The 16,134-nt window shown below is 31.2% G+C and overlaps 2 protein-coding genes across 2 annotated transcripts; one reads left to right on the top strand and one right to left on the bottom strand.

Moving 5' to 3' along the window:
• Positions 1-1,238: 1,238 nt before the first annotated feature.
• LOC100574016 lies at positions 1,239-8,982 on the bottom strand. The gene is made up of 4 exons (XM_016807664.2): positions 8,909-8,982; positions 8,052-8,818; positions 2,867-3,076; positions 1,239-1,747 (listed from the first exon to the last, which is right to left on the bottom strand). The coding sequence occupies exons 1-4, from the start codon at positions 8,936-8,938 to the stop codon at positions 1,651-1,653; spliced, it is 1,104 nt and encodes a 367-aa protein (XP_016663153.1). The 5' UTR covers positions 8,939-8,982; the 3' UTR covers positions 1,239-1,650.
• A 4,419-nt stretch (positions 8,983-13,401) lies between these two features.
• Positions 13,402-14,556, top strand: LOC100573931. The gene is made up of 3 exons (XM_029486455.1): positions 13,402-13,559; positions 13,910-14,116; positions 14,277-14,556. Exons 2-3 carry the CDS (start codon positions 13,913-13,915, stop codon positions 14,424-14,426), a joined length of 354 nt encoding a protein of 117 aa, XP_029342315.1. The 5' UTR covers positions 13,402-13,559; positions 13,910-13,912; the 3' UTR covers positions 14,427-14,556.
• The last annotated feature ends 1,578 nt before the right edge of the window (positions 14,557-16,134 follow it).

The raw sequence follows: 16,134 nt of genomic DNA, 5'->3' as shown, positions 1-16,134 counted from the left end.
TACAAAATAATTATTTTATTTCTTTGATAGATAATGATGTATACTTTGTGTAAAAGGGCCAAGGGGATATATTAGTATATTATTGTATTACTATTGGTACTACGGTTTACGGTGATATGCTACGTAATATTTTAAAACTTTCGAAATATATTTTATAAACAATTAAAATGGATAATTAGAGGCTCATGGTAAGTACAACAATTTTTAATTTTTAATCGACAATAATAGAATGATGATACGGTGTGTACATTTTGGTGAATAGGTATTGGACGTTTTATTAAAAACCTTCTAAAAGATATAACGTCGACCTTAATATACACTAGCATACATTTTGTACGCACTACGTATTATACAAAATATTAAATCATAACGTTAAATCTACAACGTCTGCAGAAGAGAGAGGAATGTATAATCGCTGGAGAGTTATTTAATTTCGCAGTTAAGCATGTCTGCGCATGTTGCTCTTCGGTTTTACTTTTTCATGCTACTTACATTAAAATAATACGTTATACTCCGTTAAACGTTTTATCGAAACGCCTGCAGACGAAATCGAATTTATGTACATATGAAAATGTATTGCAATAACCGCATACCATTTTATGACGTGTGCAGGTGTATAATATATTAATTTTATAATAAATTGAAATTTGTGTCAAGTAAATATTATTCGTTTCGGATTTTGAAGTTGACGTCGTGTTATAATATAATTATGCTATGGCAGTGTAATAAACAATATTTTAATGTGATCAATGATGAAGTTAGAGATAATCTTGAGTTTACAAAAAAGAAATGTAGTCTTATGAGTTATGACAATTTGACGGCAATGATGAACGATGCCTTAAGCCTATTATTTTTTATCGATCATTTTGGTTTTCCAATATAGTTGACTGTATTACGCCATACGAACTGTAACAGCTGGTTTAATCTTTAATGCTTGAACACGAATAAAATAATATACTATAGTGTAAAAATCACACACAATATTCTACGTCTATAAGTATATAACTGTATAAGATAATAACGTATAGATATAATTCAGACAGTACAGTGCAGTAAATGATCCATTTCGGTCAAATTATAAATATGTAAATAAATACGACGTTTTTTTGATTTTCGTCTGGTTTAAATTTTCTAATAGAAAATATTGTACGTACCTACCGTTAATTAAAATATATATTATTATATTATGCATATTTATTTAATCTAAGTATATAATATAATATTAATCGTATGATGCCTATTCGTCTATGATTGAGGATCGCGTCAAAAGCTACAAAAGAAAGCGATATCCGTAAAGTAAGAATGTGTCATCAACCACATTCTTAGATGAAATATTCATCCAGCAGATTTGGTTTTTTATTATTATTATTTATTTATGGCTATCGCGGAACGAAAGTTCGCCCAGGGCCAAGTCAACTTCCGATACCCAGCCATTAAAACGTGTCTGCATTCCGTGCATTAATGGAATTCTCGCGGTCTGATCGGTATACATAAAAATTGTGGTTACCGTGCTGATATTATAAAAATGTACCTATATATACGAGCTACCTGGTATATTATATTATTATTATTGCAGACAGTAGGTACCTATATATAATAATAAATGTATATGCTATATACATAACAGCACTACAGCGACGCCCAGCTTGTTCAATCACTGCAAACGAATACTTGACACGATTCCGACTCTGCGGACGCGGCTGCTTTTGCGATTTCCACCATCGTCGGGCCATTGTCCGTGGTCCAACTGAAAATAATAAGACAATAATAATGTTATGTGCCCGTAATTTTATACTGCGTCTAATGGTGTGTATACCTCTATTAAGAGGACGCCATTACCGCATATTATACGTAGTTGCTCCGTAGGACATATTATCAAACTATTATTACAAATTTAGTCGAATCAATGTGTCGTTTGCTTAATTGTTGTAATAAACTGACTTATTATAAAACTTAAGAGTAAGGACATAATCAGTGTTTATGCTTCGGTTTTTTACCATGTTTAAATTTTTAAGCGTGTTTTGAGTATGTAAAATATTACAGTTGTATGCTATAACTCGCTCAGTAGTTAAAATATCGTAATAATACAATTAATAGTATTCTTACTTTAAGTTGATTCACTCTAACATTAAAGTTAACAACACAAAATATTTGTCTCCAGCTGAACGCAAATTTGTAATTTTGTTCGCAATAGATACGTGTTTAAAATGGAAACAACATAATTTTATGCAGATGTGATTGTGTTATGAAGCCGTCGAAGTCAATTTTTAAACATACGCATATTATGTTAACAAGCTACCGTTTTTTCTCGTATTCCACAAGTATATTATATAACATCGAACATGAGAAATCAGAAAAACATGGTTGTAGCCCACCATGGAAAAATTATTGTCCAAAGCGATTGTTTCTGTTAACGCGTTGACCGATAGTAATAATAAGTTATGTCGTTAAAAAAAAAAAAATATAACTGTGCTCGTTCTTAGTAGGTATCTACTTAATATTGTATTATATACCTATTATTATGATGGTCGGATTTTGCAAGTATCACTTAATCAAAATGATTATAATTATTATTTTGTATTTATAGTACCTATACTGGTCAATATATTTTTTGGTATTTTAATAAACAGCTATGAATTATTTACAAAGATATTATAATACTGATTAGATGTAAGTAATATATTATTATAGTATGTATTAATATTGTGATTCATTTAATATGGTAACAAATAGTGTAATAATATAGGTAAGTACACTAATGACTTAGAATTTTTAGTACATTTTCGTAATGGACGATAGCAATATTATTTAGGTACACCGTAGTCAGTTGGTATATGAACAATTTATAACCGTTTAATAATCTTACTTTGGTTTATAGTTTTGCTGTAGAGTTTCCAATTGACTATGCGAATAGTTGCTCTTTATGGTTTCGCATATTTTTTTTTTTAAACAATTGTCTAAATATCCGGGCGATTTGTCTCCTCCGTCTATTTTCCATTCCGTGCTTATCTCCCTCAATGCCTTATACCTCCCAGCAATAACATTTGTATTGTATGCAGTCGAATTCTTTTGGAACCTATGCCAAAGGTATATAATACATAATATATTACTAATTCAAGCGTAGGCAATAATATTTCATGTATATAAACACTAAAAAATTACAACTTTGAACATTTCTGAATTGAAACGTTTAACCATAGGCAATATTTATGTGTGTGTGTGTGTGTGTGTGTGTGTGTGTGTTTGCTTTATTTGCTTTTTTAAAAATATAATAAGTGCATAGACGCATAGTGCACACTAGACGTATTCCAAAGAAATTATTTTGAACATCTAGACAGGAAACACGCCATGACGGTATGACCGTACGGGAGGTTGATCGGACAAAGATGATTAATCTGCGATTAAACTTCAAATACACTGGAGCATGGAAAATAATCATATTAACTATATAATATCTATGCGCTCTAATAACGTATCAGAAGGATCCTGTAGCGAAGTTGAATATTACTCTAATCTAGCTGCGTGTATATATTATAATGTAGCAGCAGTCAGCAATACTGTGGGTGTTCATCCAATTTTAGAAATATTTCCAAAACAAAACGTGTCTAATTAGTCGTTTTCACTTTTAGGCCACATAATTCGATAAAAATTTCACGCGCGCGAGCCATATGAGTATATAATTCGAATAGCTGAATTATATTATGGATGTTGAATATCATATCTAATGTAACGTCGACTGCCGAACATGTTTACTCGGCAGAGCATCTACATATGCATATGGCATATCGTATACACAACAATTATTACTAACGAGATGAAAAATAATATTAATTAATAATAATAATAATAGTAATAATAGCAAACTCTCGACATCAAGTAAGTATATAAACGAAACACACCGAGTGTCAGTAAGTTGCAGCGATGACCTTTGTACAATCGAAGATTTCTCTATAGGGTGCGGCTAGTCCATGAGACCCACGTCAGTGGCAATATTGTATATACAGAATGATTCACCAAGCGTTGTTTCCCTTTTTTCCTTCGATAATATAGTTATTTAAAATTTGATTTTTGTAATTTTTTAATACAATTACAGACCATATTTTCAAATTTATGAGATATTTTATACAAGTTTTTGAGTAATTTAACTTTGTGTACTAAGAATAATTGCCCAATGGGTTTGTAAAATATGGGGGCTATGGTGATTTGAAAATTGTAGTAGGTGCTAGGTAATTAATATTAATTTATCAACATATTTTGTAATTTGAAAAATTGCCTGAATAAATACTAGATCCAATATCACATATTTTTTATATTTTTGTAAAACCATTTTTAAGAACTATTATCCTTATTTATTTTAATAACAGATGAGGAACTACTCATTCAAATGTAAAATTAGGTACATCAATATTTTCAAAAAAAAAAAAAATATTTTATAAATAATTTACAGTGGAAAAAGGGAGTTCTCGTTTGAAAGACAAAAGTTGTATCGCCACGGGAAATTTCTTAATTAGTACACAAATTTCAAGAATTTTAAAATATGGTCTGTAAGTGCGTACGTCCTATTTAAAAATTCCAACAATCAGACTGAGTACCTATGTTCATTAATAATGGAAAACCTGGGGGCGAGCATGCTTGGTGAATCACCGTGTATAATTATTGGGAGACAACAATTATTATTATTGTATACGACGACATGACGTGTACCTACCATATAATACCATAGTATAGAATAATAATATGTGTGCGGTTAACTCGGTATATTACACCAAATACTATAGATTAATCTATACCTAGTATTTGATTACACTGCGTACTACGATACCGGTGACTGGCGCGAGTATTATTTTATCCTCTCGTTTTTTTCGAATCGCATCCGTAGGTATGACATCGTAATCGCACAGACAAGAATACACACACACATACACACACACTAATGCACACCCAGTACTCGTACGAAAGGAGAAGCTATATGCTTGGTTGCCGCGGTGGGTTACGTTATCGTCGTCAGCTCGTCGTGTGTGAATATTCACATATACATACCTATTATATATTATGTACGCCGCGATTGCCCAGACGCTTTCACCCGCACGAAACGTCGCAGTTGCGCGAAGTCTCCCGATTAGAGAGGAACGGTTTACTTGGTCGGACTGTGCGATCTACCGTATAAGGACGCACTTTTCCCCGGGTGCAGCGATTCGACTGTGCCCACTGCGTAGATTTCCCCTTTCCCCGCCCCGTTCTTTATGTCAGAACCGGCCACATGAATGCGCATTTATAAGTATTGGGTCGGATATAAGTATATAATGATAAATCTATTATATATGTATATATATTATATACCAATGACGACAAAGCAGTAAAACATAGGATAAGAGCGATCAAAATAGAGCCTACACCGGGTTTTGCTCACGATGTGGTTAAGTTAAGTTTGGTTAGGTCGCCTAAACAACGAGCACCGCCTTCCGCCAGTGGCGGATCCAGGGCTTAATTTTGGGAGGGGCATGGGGGGGGAATGCTCCCTTTGCCCACCCCCCTGGATCCTCCACTGCCTTCCGCGCAGGAGGACGATATTACCTAAAAAACACATCTATATATCTATGAGACAAAAATCGTAGAGGCGCGGGAAAAAAGGTAGAGAGGACGTGGATTTACGCATAGGCGTACAACTATACAGTATACACAATACATATTGTGTCGTTTTCGCCATATTATACTGTATTATTATTTAATATTAATTATTAGACAGGGCTGAGAAAGATTCTCCCGAAAAAGTATCAGGATACATAATCGAATAGTTAAAGTATATATGTTTGATGTTATTATTTTATTAATATTCTATAGGTATTAGATACAAGTATCGGAGACAAATAATTAATTGTTTTATTTTTTAGCAAAGTATGAAACGATTTAATTAAATAATAAATATTTTATTAGCAATTAGTATTATACTAAATTTTTACTGGTCAAACGAGATACCTACATCATAAATTCAAATAAATATATACACTGGACAATCTATGGTTAATCTAAAAACCGATTAGCACAATAATAAAAAAAACCACTGAATATCAAATATCGTAAACAATTTAAACTCAAACGCTCATAAAAAATTAATGATACTGTCCAGTCAACTTTTTTTTTATTGATAAAGGTAGAAAAACTAGTTGGGAATCTTCTATTAGAATTTCGAATGTCTGATATATAATTCAATTGTTTTATTAATTTCTAACTGAAAAATAATTTGCAAATTATTGGGATTTTGACCAATTTTGTCAAAATGTTAACTTTAAATGCATATCAAAAATCATCGTGCGCATGTATCTATACAATTTTTTAACTGCTATTAAAAAAACTTATGATGATTCTTGCATTAAATTGTCAAGCTTTTTTACTGAGTGAAAAAGTTTTTATCGACAATAATTTGAAAAATTTCTCAAGGCTATAAATAGCCCAAAAGGGGTCTATTATAAATATTTGGTGAACTTTTCAAGTGTCTACAGTAATCAGTTTTTGAGTTACACCAAAAAATACAATCGATTTTTTGAAAACTCAGTTTTCTATAAAAATTTCCATTATCTATTCATTTTTTTTTTTGTTTTTTCTGACGCTTATAAAAACTACTGGACCTCCTGAATGCACCAACTATCGAAAATTTGAGCATAAATTGATAGTAAAACCCCAAATATTGATGACAGAAAAAAAAACATACATCATTGTAAGTATGACTTATAAGTTATAACAAACGGCCATTTTAATCGATGTTAATTATTGTTATGAACAATTTAAAAATGGTGGGCAAGTGGGTGTCGCTCTGCTGTACAGTAGGTTACAAGTGGGTCACTGTAATGGATGGTATTACATTTTAATTCAATGATATATATCATTGTCTACGAAAGACGATTCTGAGCGAAGATGGTCAGTCAGCGTCAGCCTATGATATATTACTATAAGTATAATTAATGATATTATTGTGAATAAAGTAATTTATTTATCATTTACCCATTTACCTATTTACCTTGTTTTAATTTTTATATTCTTAGGTATAAAAGTTAAACATTTTATACATTTTTAACTACAAAATCGTTTTTAAATTTGATACATTTTGTCAAAATTTGAACTTTAAATGCTCATAAAAAAATTGTGCTTATGTATTTTTAATATTTTTCAACTGTTATTTTAACAATATATCAGGAGCCTTGTATTAAATGTTCAAGTTTTTTGACCCAACAAATAACATTTTATTGATGTTTATAGAAAAAAAAACCAAACAATTTGAAACTAAAAATGTCCGTAAACAGCTCAAAACAATATATTTAACAATATTTTAAAAATGTTGTGGTGTATAGTCGTATATAAAATGCTAATATAAATATTCAGTCAAAACTTCATGAATCTACGATCATTTGTTCTAGAGTTCCACCAACAACCAAAAACTTTGTGTAAAAATTCCATTTTTTCATTAGTTTTTCTTTTGTTTTTCACGGCGACTTTTAAAACTACTAGGACATTTTTACTTTTGATCCCCTCAAAAGTATTAATTAGAATCGTTTTCTTATCATAAAAGATACTGTTGAAGAAAATCTAAAAATTTTTACTGTCCTAAAAGGTGATGACAGACACACAAAATAAAAACACACATCATTGTAAAATCAATACATTCATCGCTCCACTCAGAATCAAAAATAATAATGATATATTACATACATATTTTTGTAGTAACTTGCCTATGACCCAAAATGAATGACCAGACATATCTTAATATGCGAACATTTTTTCGGGATGTTGTAAAATGTATGACACTCGCAGTAAATATTACATAATAAAAATCGCTCAAAAAAACAGTATTCCCGCTAAATAACTATGTGTTCTCCCCTTTCCAAATTTATTGGCGAAACATATAGGTTTAACTATATAAGACCGTTAGTTTGTGATTTCCACCAATAAGAATAATACTAAGATAACGTAGATTTGTTCCTACAAATTATGTATGTATATCTCTCATTTGTTGTTTTGGGCCAACAACTCAATTATATCTAACGAAATGTACTCACTGGTAGGGATATTGCGTGGAATTCACTTTGATGACAGTCGGTGGAAAGGATGCGAGCAACAGACCAACCGGCAGGATAGTGGCCAACACCTTAAGCATGGACCTCCAGGGGTCTTTTTTACGAGCAGTGGTGACGCTGTGATAGATTTTTGGTGGTTCGTGTATTATGTCTGGATATTGCGACATCTCGTTCCCGTGATACTTTCCAAAATGCCTTTCGTAGAAGTTGTTATCGTAAGCACTGGAAGGCAGCTCTCCACCAAAATCGTGTTTCATCGGCTTGAACTGATGCTGAGGTAAGGCTTCGGTGAACTTATATGGACCCCTAGACTCCGGTCCGTTAGATCGGTTGTCGAATTGTGAATATTGGGAGTAATGTTCTTGGGTCGCTTGCGGGAAAATAACATTATTGTCTTTGGATTTCGTTGGCAATTTGTTTGCTTGATTATTGGGTCTTGCAAAGTATTCGGGTTTGTGGAAAACTTCGTGAGAGACTTGCGGACTAGGCCTTTCAAATATAGGGTTACCGTCGGGCCTATAATAATTGCTGGGCTTAAAGTCTTCAAAAACCGCGCTCGGACTGAACGACGAAAAGTTAACGGAAGTTTGAACCGACACCGCAGTGGCTTCCGTAACTTGTGAAATTTTTTCCGAGCTCTTGGTCTCTTCGGTAGTAGTATCGGTCGGCTCTGTTGTAGTCAATACATCTACTTCGAGCTGTGGCCTCTGATGGGTATGGCAAACGAAGATCAATATCGAAAGTATAACCTATAAACATACATTATAGGTACCTATTTAAAATCACTCACTTCGCATTCAATCGATTAATATAATATAGCTTTGCAACATTATACTTACTTTTTCCATATTCCCAAATGATAATAACATATTACCTGTTTGACTATTTGGGCTCTTATTATACTCCTTTACATTGTCGCTCATCGCATTCGAATGAGACAAACGTCGGCATTTTATATTATTTCTAGAAGCCCATGCATATTGTTCATACTCAAGACACGGAAGAGTGTATAAATTAGGCTCATGTTATGGTATAATAATAACGGTGTAACATAAAAATTAACATAATTCACTTTCTTTTAATTTTATGCAATTATTTTTATTGTCTCTGCGGTGGTACAGAATATGTATATCTGATGTAACTTTGTTTGTGTCATGTATGTACCTATGTATACTACTGTACAGTAATTATTTTAAAATACTAATTTAATTGTATACACAATACACATATATTTTGTTATTATTTTCCGTCAAGGAAGGATGACGCACATTGTTTACCTCACAAGTAAATATAATTTGAATGTATGTAATATTATGTTAAGTGGTTTTATTTATTTTGGGTTTTTTTATATAAATAAAAGAGTTTTATACTTTTATGTGTCATGACTAAATAAAAACCTGAAATGATTTAATATTATAGAAATCACAGGTTAAAACTAGTTGCGTCAAAGGGTGTATGCCGTCTTGTATTTTTAAGAACGTGTCACTATTAATTATACCTAGGCTTAAGTAATTTCATGTTTTTTATTGCTACATGACTAATAATAATATTCTTTTAATGTTAAATTTCATTTGTTTCTGTGGAAAAAATATAAATTTACTTCTTACTTTCACTTTTCCTTGATTTCATTAATACATGAATGAAATGAAAAATGTTTACAAGTATTTATACGATTAGTTGATGGAAATTAGAAAATCTTGATAAATTAGACGCTTAGATTATTTATGTATGTACGATAGACTTACGTAATTTATAAATATTAGGAAGAAGATTCAACTAATTTCTTAATTTAGGTATATCAAAATTCGAGAGCACTCACCAAAGATATTTATTCATTATTAGGTATATTAACCTATAACATTAAAAATCCGCTATAATATAATATATAAACACTGAATAAGTGGTTAAAAATATACATTTGTATTAATTACTTACAAAAAATTACTATTTATAAGTACTAAAGAAGGTCTTTATAGTTTATATAACTTATAAGTATATTATAATTATGACTTATTAGTTATCTATAAGATAATAAATACACGTATATTTCACAAATAGGTACTATTTTTCCTGAGTAGAATATATTTTGCTGGATATGTAGTATTTATTTATTTTTTCACTATAATTATTATTATTTTTACAAATTGAAAATAGTATTTGGATTATTTTTGCCATATGGAAATGAAGGACCAGAGTGGCAGAACCCTACTTAGTTTGCAGCGAAGGGCGAAGAAAATTTAGAATATTACAAGTATTTATAATCAATGGTATTACGTTAGGTATACACTATACCTACAGGCATTCGCAGTCTTCTGCGGAACGAACCATGTACATGATCTGCAAATCCACTTAACGTACAGGCCCAGTGGCGTGGTGAACGACGTTTACCTATAATGCAATTGCTTAGCCCTAGAAATGTATTTTTTTTTTCCAATTACAATATACGTGGATGAATGTATAATTAATTATTATAGTGTTTTGTTTATGCTAAATTATTGATGACGTTCGATCTATAACGAAAATTCTAGATTAGCATACAGCTTTAAATTATATATCATGTAGTAGTGGGTGGTGGGTAGGTTATTTTTCAAATACTTTGCTTAGGGTTTGAAATATGCTCACCATTCCACTAATGAGTACGACCAGAGTCATCGGGTTATCGGTCAACCCAAAAAATAAAAGGGGCTTTCATTTAATTTTCCTTAAATACTACATATTATATAACATTACAAGATTTACATAATTATTTTTTTTTTAATAATATAACTATTGAATTTTCGTTTCAATTTGACTTAAGCGGATTGTCCATGGATTTCATTTATCCATGGATGCAACGTCACCCTATTACACGGATAATCGAGAGTACACCGTATTCGATACCTATATATTATAGAATATATACATATTATATACCATAGAAAGATAGAATATATTTTTTCCTTCTTTATGATCACGATTAGTATTGTATAATAATTATAATATCATACCTATTGGGTTAACAGATTTCAACTTATTGATAAAATCATAGACTTTAAATGAAAATATTCTGTAGATTGTAATATAATTCACAATTTACAGATGAACGGTGTAAAACACAAGTAAAATATTAATTTTGGAGGGAATGAAAACCGAACCGATCGTATAGTAACAGGCACCACACGAAATGTATTGAATACAACTATTGTCTTCCTTGTTTATACCACAAGTTGTATTTTATGTAGTTGTAGTTGTCGTGAAATCCATAAAATAGTGAGGTTAAAGTTTTGGCTTAAACTTAGGTTTCGTGTACTTACTACATTTTGTGTCTGATTACGCAATAACGGAAAAACATACTGGTTTAAAGTGTGTGGAAAACAATGTCTTAAGATCCTTAAAAGTTAAAGGGTTTTACACATTGGGGTGATAACGTTAAAAATATGCAGGTGGAGTAGGACACGATTTACTGCAATGGCGCGCGCGCTGGCACTGCCATATTATGCAAGGGCAATAGGATTTTCTCACTGCTCTGCAATGTGACAGTAACTTTCATGTGGTATGTATCATATAAGTTAGCATAATAATGTATGTATCGGTAGCTATAACAGACAAAGATAATAATCTAGTTAACCAAATACTTAGTTATAAAATTAATTTTTTTGAGCAAAAATATATTTTTTATCACGCCACCGAAAGTATAATTTTCGATGCCAGTTGAAGCGTTGAGAAATAACCATTTTTTACAGCGAACAGTAAATATTATTTTCCTTCTGTGGTAAAATGGAAACTGCCGATACGGAGCGGTCGGACAAGTTACTGTCCAAATGGATTAATGTTGTTAAACGTATCTAATATCAATACGTTTTGTCTAATACTCTAATATATCAAATACTATAGCTACCTACTAGTAGATGGTTTTCTGCTATTCTATATCAAACAGTTTGGCAAATCTAGATACAGACAACAGCAAGATCAGTTCATTATTTTAGCCATCTTCAATTGCTGAAATAGATCACTTCTTGTCCATATTATATAATAATATAGTGTATACTATTATTTGGATAGGTATGAAGACCTCATTCATGGATATATTATTATGTTCAAAATACATTTATTATTTTTCGCCTATAAATTAAAAAATAGGCAATTCAGATACATAGAAGTTAATTTGTATTATATTGCTATTTGACACGGTATTATATTTTTGTATGTATGTAAAAATAAATAAGTTGGATTGGTTAAAAAAATAATTACAGAATGATTCGTTCTTACACAAAGGTAATATAAAACATTTATTATTGTTTTATTATTTTATTTCATTTGTATACATATTAAATAACTAAAGAAAACCTATTGTTCAATATTCAATAGTACAATAAATTAATTTAAGATTAACGATTTAGTATAGGCAATTTATAAGACATCATTTGTATAATAAGAGTTCAAAAATGAACTAGTAAATCATAATTTCATAAATTATAATAGTTGTAAAACAATTTTTAATTAAAATTTGAGATAAGCTAAGTGAACCTAGTAACCTAGTGATGTTAGATTAACCAAAAACATGTCAACAGTAAATTCGTAAGTTTCCTGGTAATTGGACTACTAAAGGTTCAAAAACTAAAACGGATTCGAATGTTGGAACTTATAGTAATAATTATTAGAACTTCTAGACTCTAGAATCTAGAGCATATATATAGGTGTTCTAATACTGCAAGGAGCGGATTTCAATGCAAATTGCATATTTTTCTAAATGTCCAAAAACAATGATTTTTAAGCACAAAATTCGTTTCGTATATTAGAGAATTAAAAACTGATAATTTTATTTTTTTTTCATCTTTTTGTATTTGTAGAACTTTTGTTATTTTTAGAGCATTTTTTGACATTTTAAGTGCATTTTTTAGGTTTTTAAGGCATTCTTTCTTATTTTTACATACTTTATAGTTCATACCTATAGTGTTATAAGAAAATTTGATACAAATTATTATATTGATTTCCTCTTAAATTCCTAAAGGAAAAAAAAGAATTTATGTTTCAGTAAATTTTACATAAAAACATTTAAACATGTGAAGCAAATAATTTGTATATAGTGAAAGCGTTTAAATACATTTTTAACTCATAAACAAAACCTTTCCGCTTCATGTTGTGAGCGGTGAGTTTACAAAAATATATTTTACTCATGTATGACGATCGAAACTTTACTGTATTCGAAAACAAACGATTTTGAGCGTTTGATGTGCTGTAGTAATAATATGTTAGTTGCGATATGCTATTCACACACAAACAATAAGACGTGTTTATGCGACGCTTTTACTTTGTCAATCGGCGATGTCTCAAAAACAGCCCTTCGCTCGGCAATACTTGCCATTCACGTACCGAATACGATTGTGAGAATATCAGAGTGTCTGCTTGCCTGTTGCCTGTACTCCATTATTTGTCAATTACACCATAATAGTTACTTGTAAATTCTACCGCGACATTATACAGACACAATAATATTATTACACCATATTAGTGAGTACCAGCCAACTATATTATAATACCGTATTTCCGTACCCGTATGTTTCGTATATTGTTAATGGCTTAAAATTAATTATTTTTATTTGATTTCGTTCAGTTAAGAGTTATTGTACACAAAATGTACCTTCATTAAAAGTTAAGTTTTGACATTTTCTTATAAGAAATACAAATACTTTAGTAACTGGATAAAGGTGATATAATATATTATTACGCGTAAATGACTTACGTTATAATTTAAAATAATGATATAGGTTCCATACAAAATTAAATTTATATAGATATAGATAGGTATTCAGGTAAATAAAATAAAAAATTAGTTTTTCATGACAATTTAAATTACACAGGCCATGCAGACGCCGGTGACATGGTTCGTGTGCCTACTTCTGTTGGTGACTCGGTCCACTTCGGGATACACGATCGACGAACATCGTGCGGAGGACTACGAAGCCGACCAGAAAGAGAGTAAACAGCGAGATATAAAACCGGAGTCTGTGTTAATGGGCATCGCCAAGACGTTGATCGGTGGCAAAATGGGAGCGACCAGTGGTCAAGTATATATTGAACAATATGTTTTCATTAATTTTTTTTACAGACATGCATATACTATATAATACAATATATTATTATACATACACCAAAAAACAGGATTAATATTTTTTTTCGCTGTGAAAAATTATTGACACGTGTGCAACGTAATTATTATATATTTAGAACCACTACTGTATAGACCGTGATGTATACCAGAGGTCAGCCCGGGGTTTCTGCAAACTGTCCTCTCTGACCACTTTGTCCAGTCCCTGTAAATTTTTCAAGATGGCCAACGGATTTTGCGATCTGCCCGACATCTTGGCTAGTATTTAAAAAAAAAATTATAATAGAATACCCTGTCAGAAAATTTTTCGGGAATCTTATTTCTAAAACTGTACTTGGGTTTACTGTTTATAATATGCATAATATACTACCTGCTATTTACTTCTGCTTTCAATCAATTAATCAAATTATAATGACACGACAAAATATCTATACAGCCATACTTCAAATTACTTTTTTTTACTCTTACTATGCATGTGACTATTATTTGTCCTGTATATTTATCAGCTAGTAAGTAATAGGGCAGAAGACTCAACTCTGAACAACTGGTCTATTTAATCTATGAAAGCATTAATATATAGCAAATATGCAAGAAATTACATTATATGCTTTTAAAATAACAAGAATCATTTAGTATTACCTATAATATAGTATCATGAAAACAAATTTATTTTGCTTTTTCTTATCACACAATAACTAAATTAATTTCATACCTAACTTGAATATCTCAATAAATTTTTTAAAGGTTTTTTAGTACCTACCTACCTCCTACTTTTTGCAGAAATATAAAACGAATATAAATTATAAACTATAAAGCACTTATTTAATATTTTAGTTAAAAGTTAAATCAATAATAGTTCAATCTTTAATGCGATATTTTTGTTGATAAAATACGTCAGAAAATAAATAATAAGCCTTGAAAATAGGAATTAAGAAATCTAATTATTAAAAAACAAATTTTCGGGTCTGGGTTTTTTCTTATCACGAAAAAAACTAATTTATTTTGCGATAGATATCTAGCACGATAACAAATAATCAAATTTTATAAAATAAGTCATCTGCCCTATTTATAACAGTCGCACTATTATATATTTAATATATTAAATAATTTTATACTCGCCATTTATGTTATTTACCTAAATACTTATCATGCATGGTATAACTTTTAAACGACGACCGCGGTCCGCGACATAATAATAATAATATTGTAATATTAATATGGTCGACATACGTTCATTCTGTTTATAGTCGCTCAGCTTGAACATGTCGAACTTAGTGCTGATGTTGGTGCTCAGGGGTCTGATATGGGGCGTGTCGTACATGCAAAATGGCAATGGTGTTAAAGAAGCGCGAAACGAGGATTCGACATCGACCGCGGTCGGGGGACTGTTCCAGGACATGGTGACTGAAACTGATGTGATGCTGTTCCTCGGATACCTGGTAGCCGATGAGTCGGGTCGATACGAATGTCTGAACCGCGTGGCGTGTGAGCAACCGGAGCGAGCCGAGAGTTATCTCAGGACAGCTGAAATGGTCTGGAAAACCGCGAAAATGTTTGACGGGTAAGGTGCACTTACCGAGTAACAAGGATAATATTATTTGTGGGTTAAATATTTTTGAGTTAAATAAAATTGGATGGGGGCTAATCGCGCTAGTTCCCCTCAGTTGTGTTTATGTATACCTAAGTATAATGTATTTATGTATATATAAAGAATTATCTGAGTTAATGATTTCTTAAAGAGTTACCTAGGTACTAAATAATATTATCGAACTCGAATATTGTTCTTTTGCTCGCTCATACCACTCCCCACCTTTGCACCACAATACGCCGCAAACGTTGCTCGAGACGATTTTAAATATCTATATACGACTATACTTACAACATTTAAACGTGTGTAATATATTAAAACTACATTAATATTGACATTTTCAGTGTGATACCGTTGGACGCGAAGTACGAGAAACTCTGATTAGATTG

This window comes from Acyrthosiphon pisum, chromosome A1, assembly GCF_005508785.2.
Source record: "Acyrthosiphon pisum isolate AL4f chromosome A1, pea_aphid_22Mar2018_4r6ur, whole genome shotgun sequence".
NCBI classification, from domain to species: domain Eukaryota; kingdom Metazoa; phylum Arthropoda; class Insecta; order Hemiptera; family Aphididae; genus Acyrthosiphon; species Acyrthosiphon pisum.
Note: the sequence above shows the minus strand (reverse complement) of the source record. Positions and strands in the feature narration are given on the sequence as shown.

What these genes read in the sequence shown, in the direction of transcription:
- LOC100574016 (XM_016807664.2), bottom strand. Translation starts at nt 8,938, where the DNA reads ATGTTATTATCATTTGGGAATATGGAAAAA. An exon ending in CATTTGGGAATATGGAAAAA is followed by an intron (nt 8,819 to 8,908) that starts GTAAGTATAATG and finishes GTATGTTTATAG; the next exon opens with GTTATACTTTCGATATTGAT. An exon ending in TCCACGCAATATCCCTACCA is followed by an intron (nt 3,077 to 8,051) that starts GTGAGTACATTT and finishes CCTTTGGCATAG; the next exon opens with GTTCCAAAAGAATTCGACTG.
- LOC100573931 (XM_029486455.1), top strand. Translation starts at nt 13,913, where the DNA reads ATGCAGACGCCGGTGACATGGTTCGTGTGCCTACTTCTGTTGGTGACT. An exon ending in TGGGAGCGACCAGTGGTCAA is followed by an intron (nt 14,117 to 14,276) that starts GTATATATTGAA and finishes TTATATATTTAG; the next exon opens with AACCACTACTGTATAGACCG.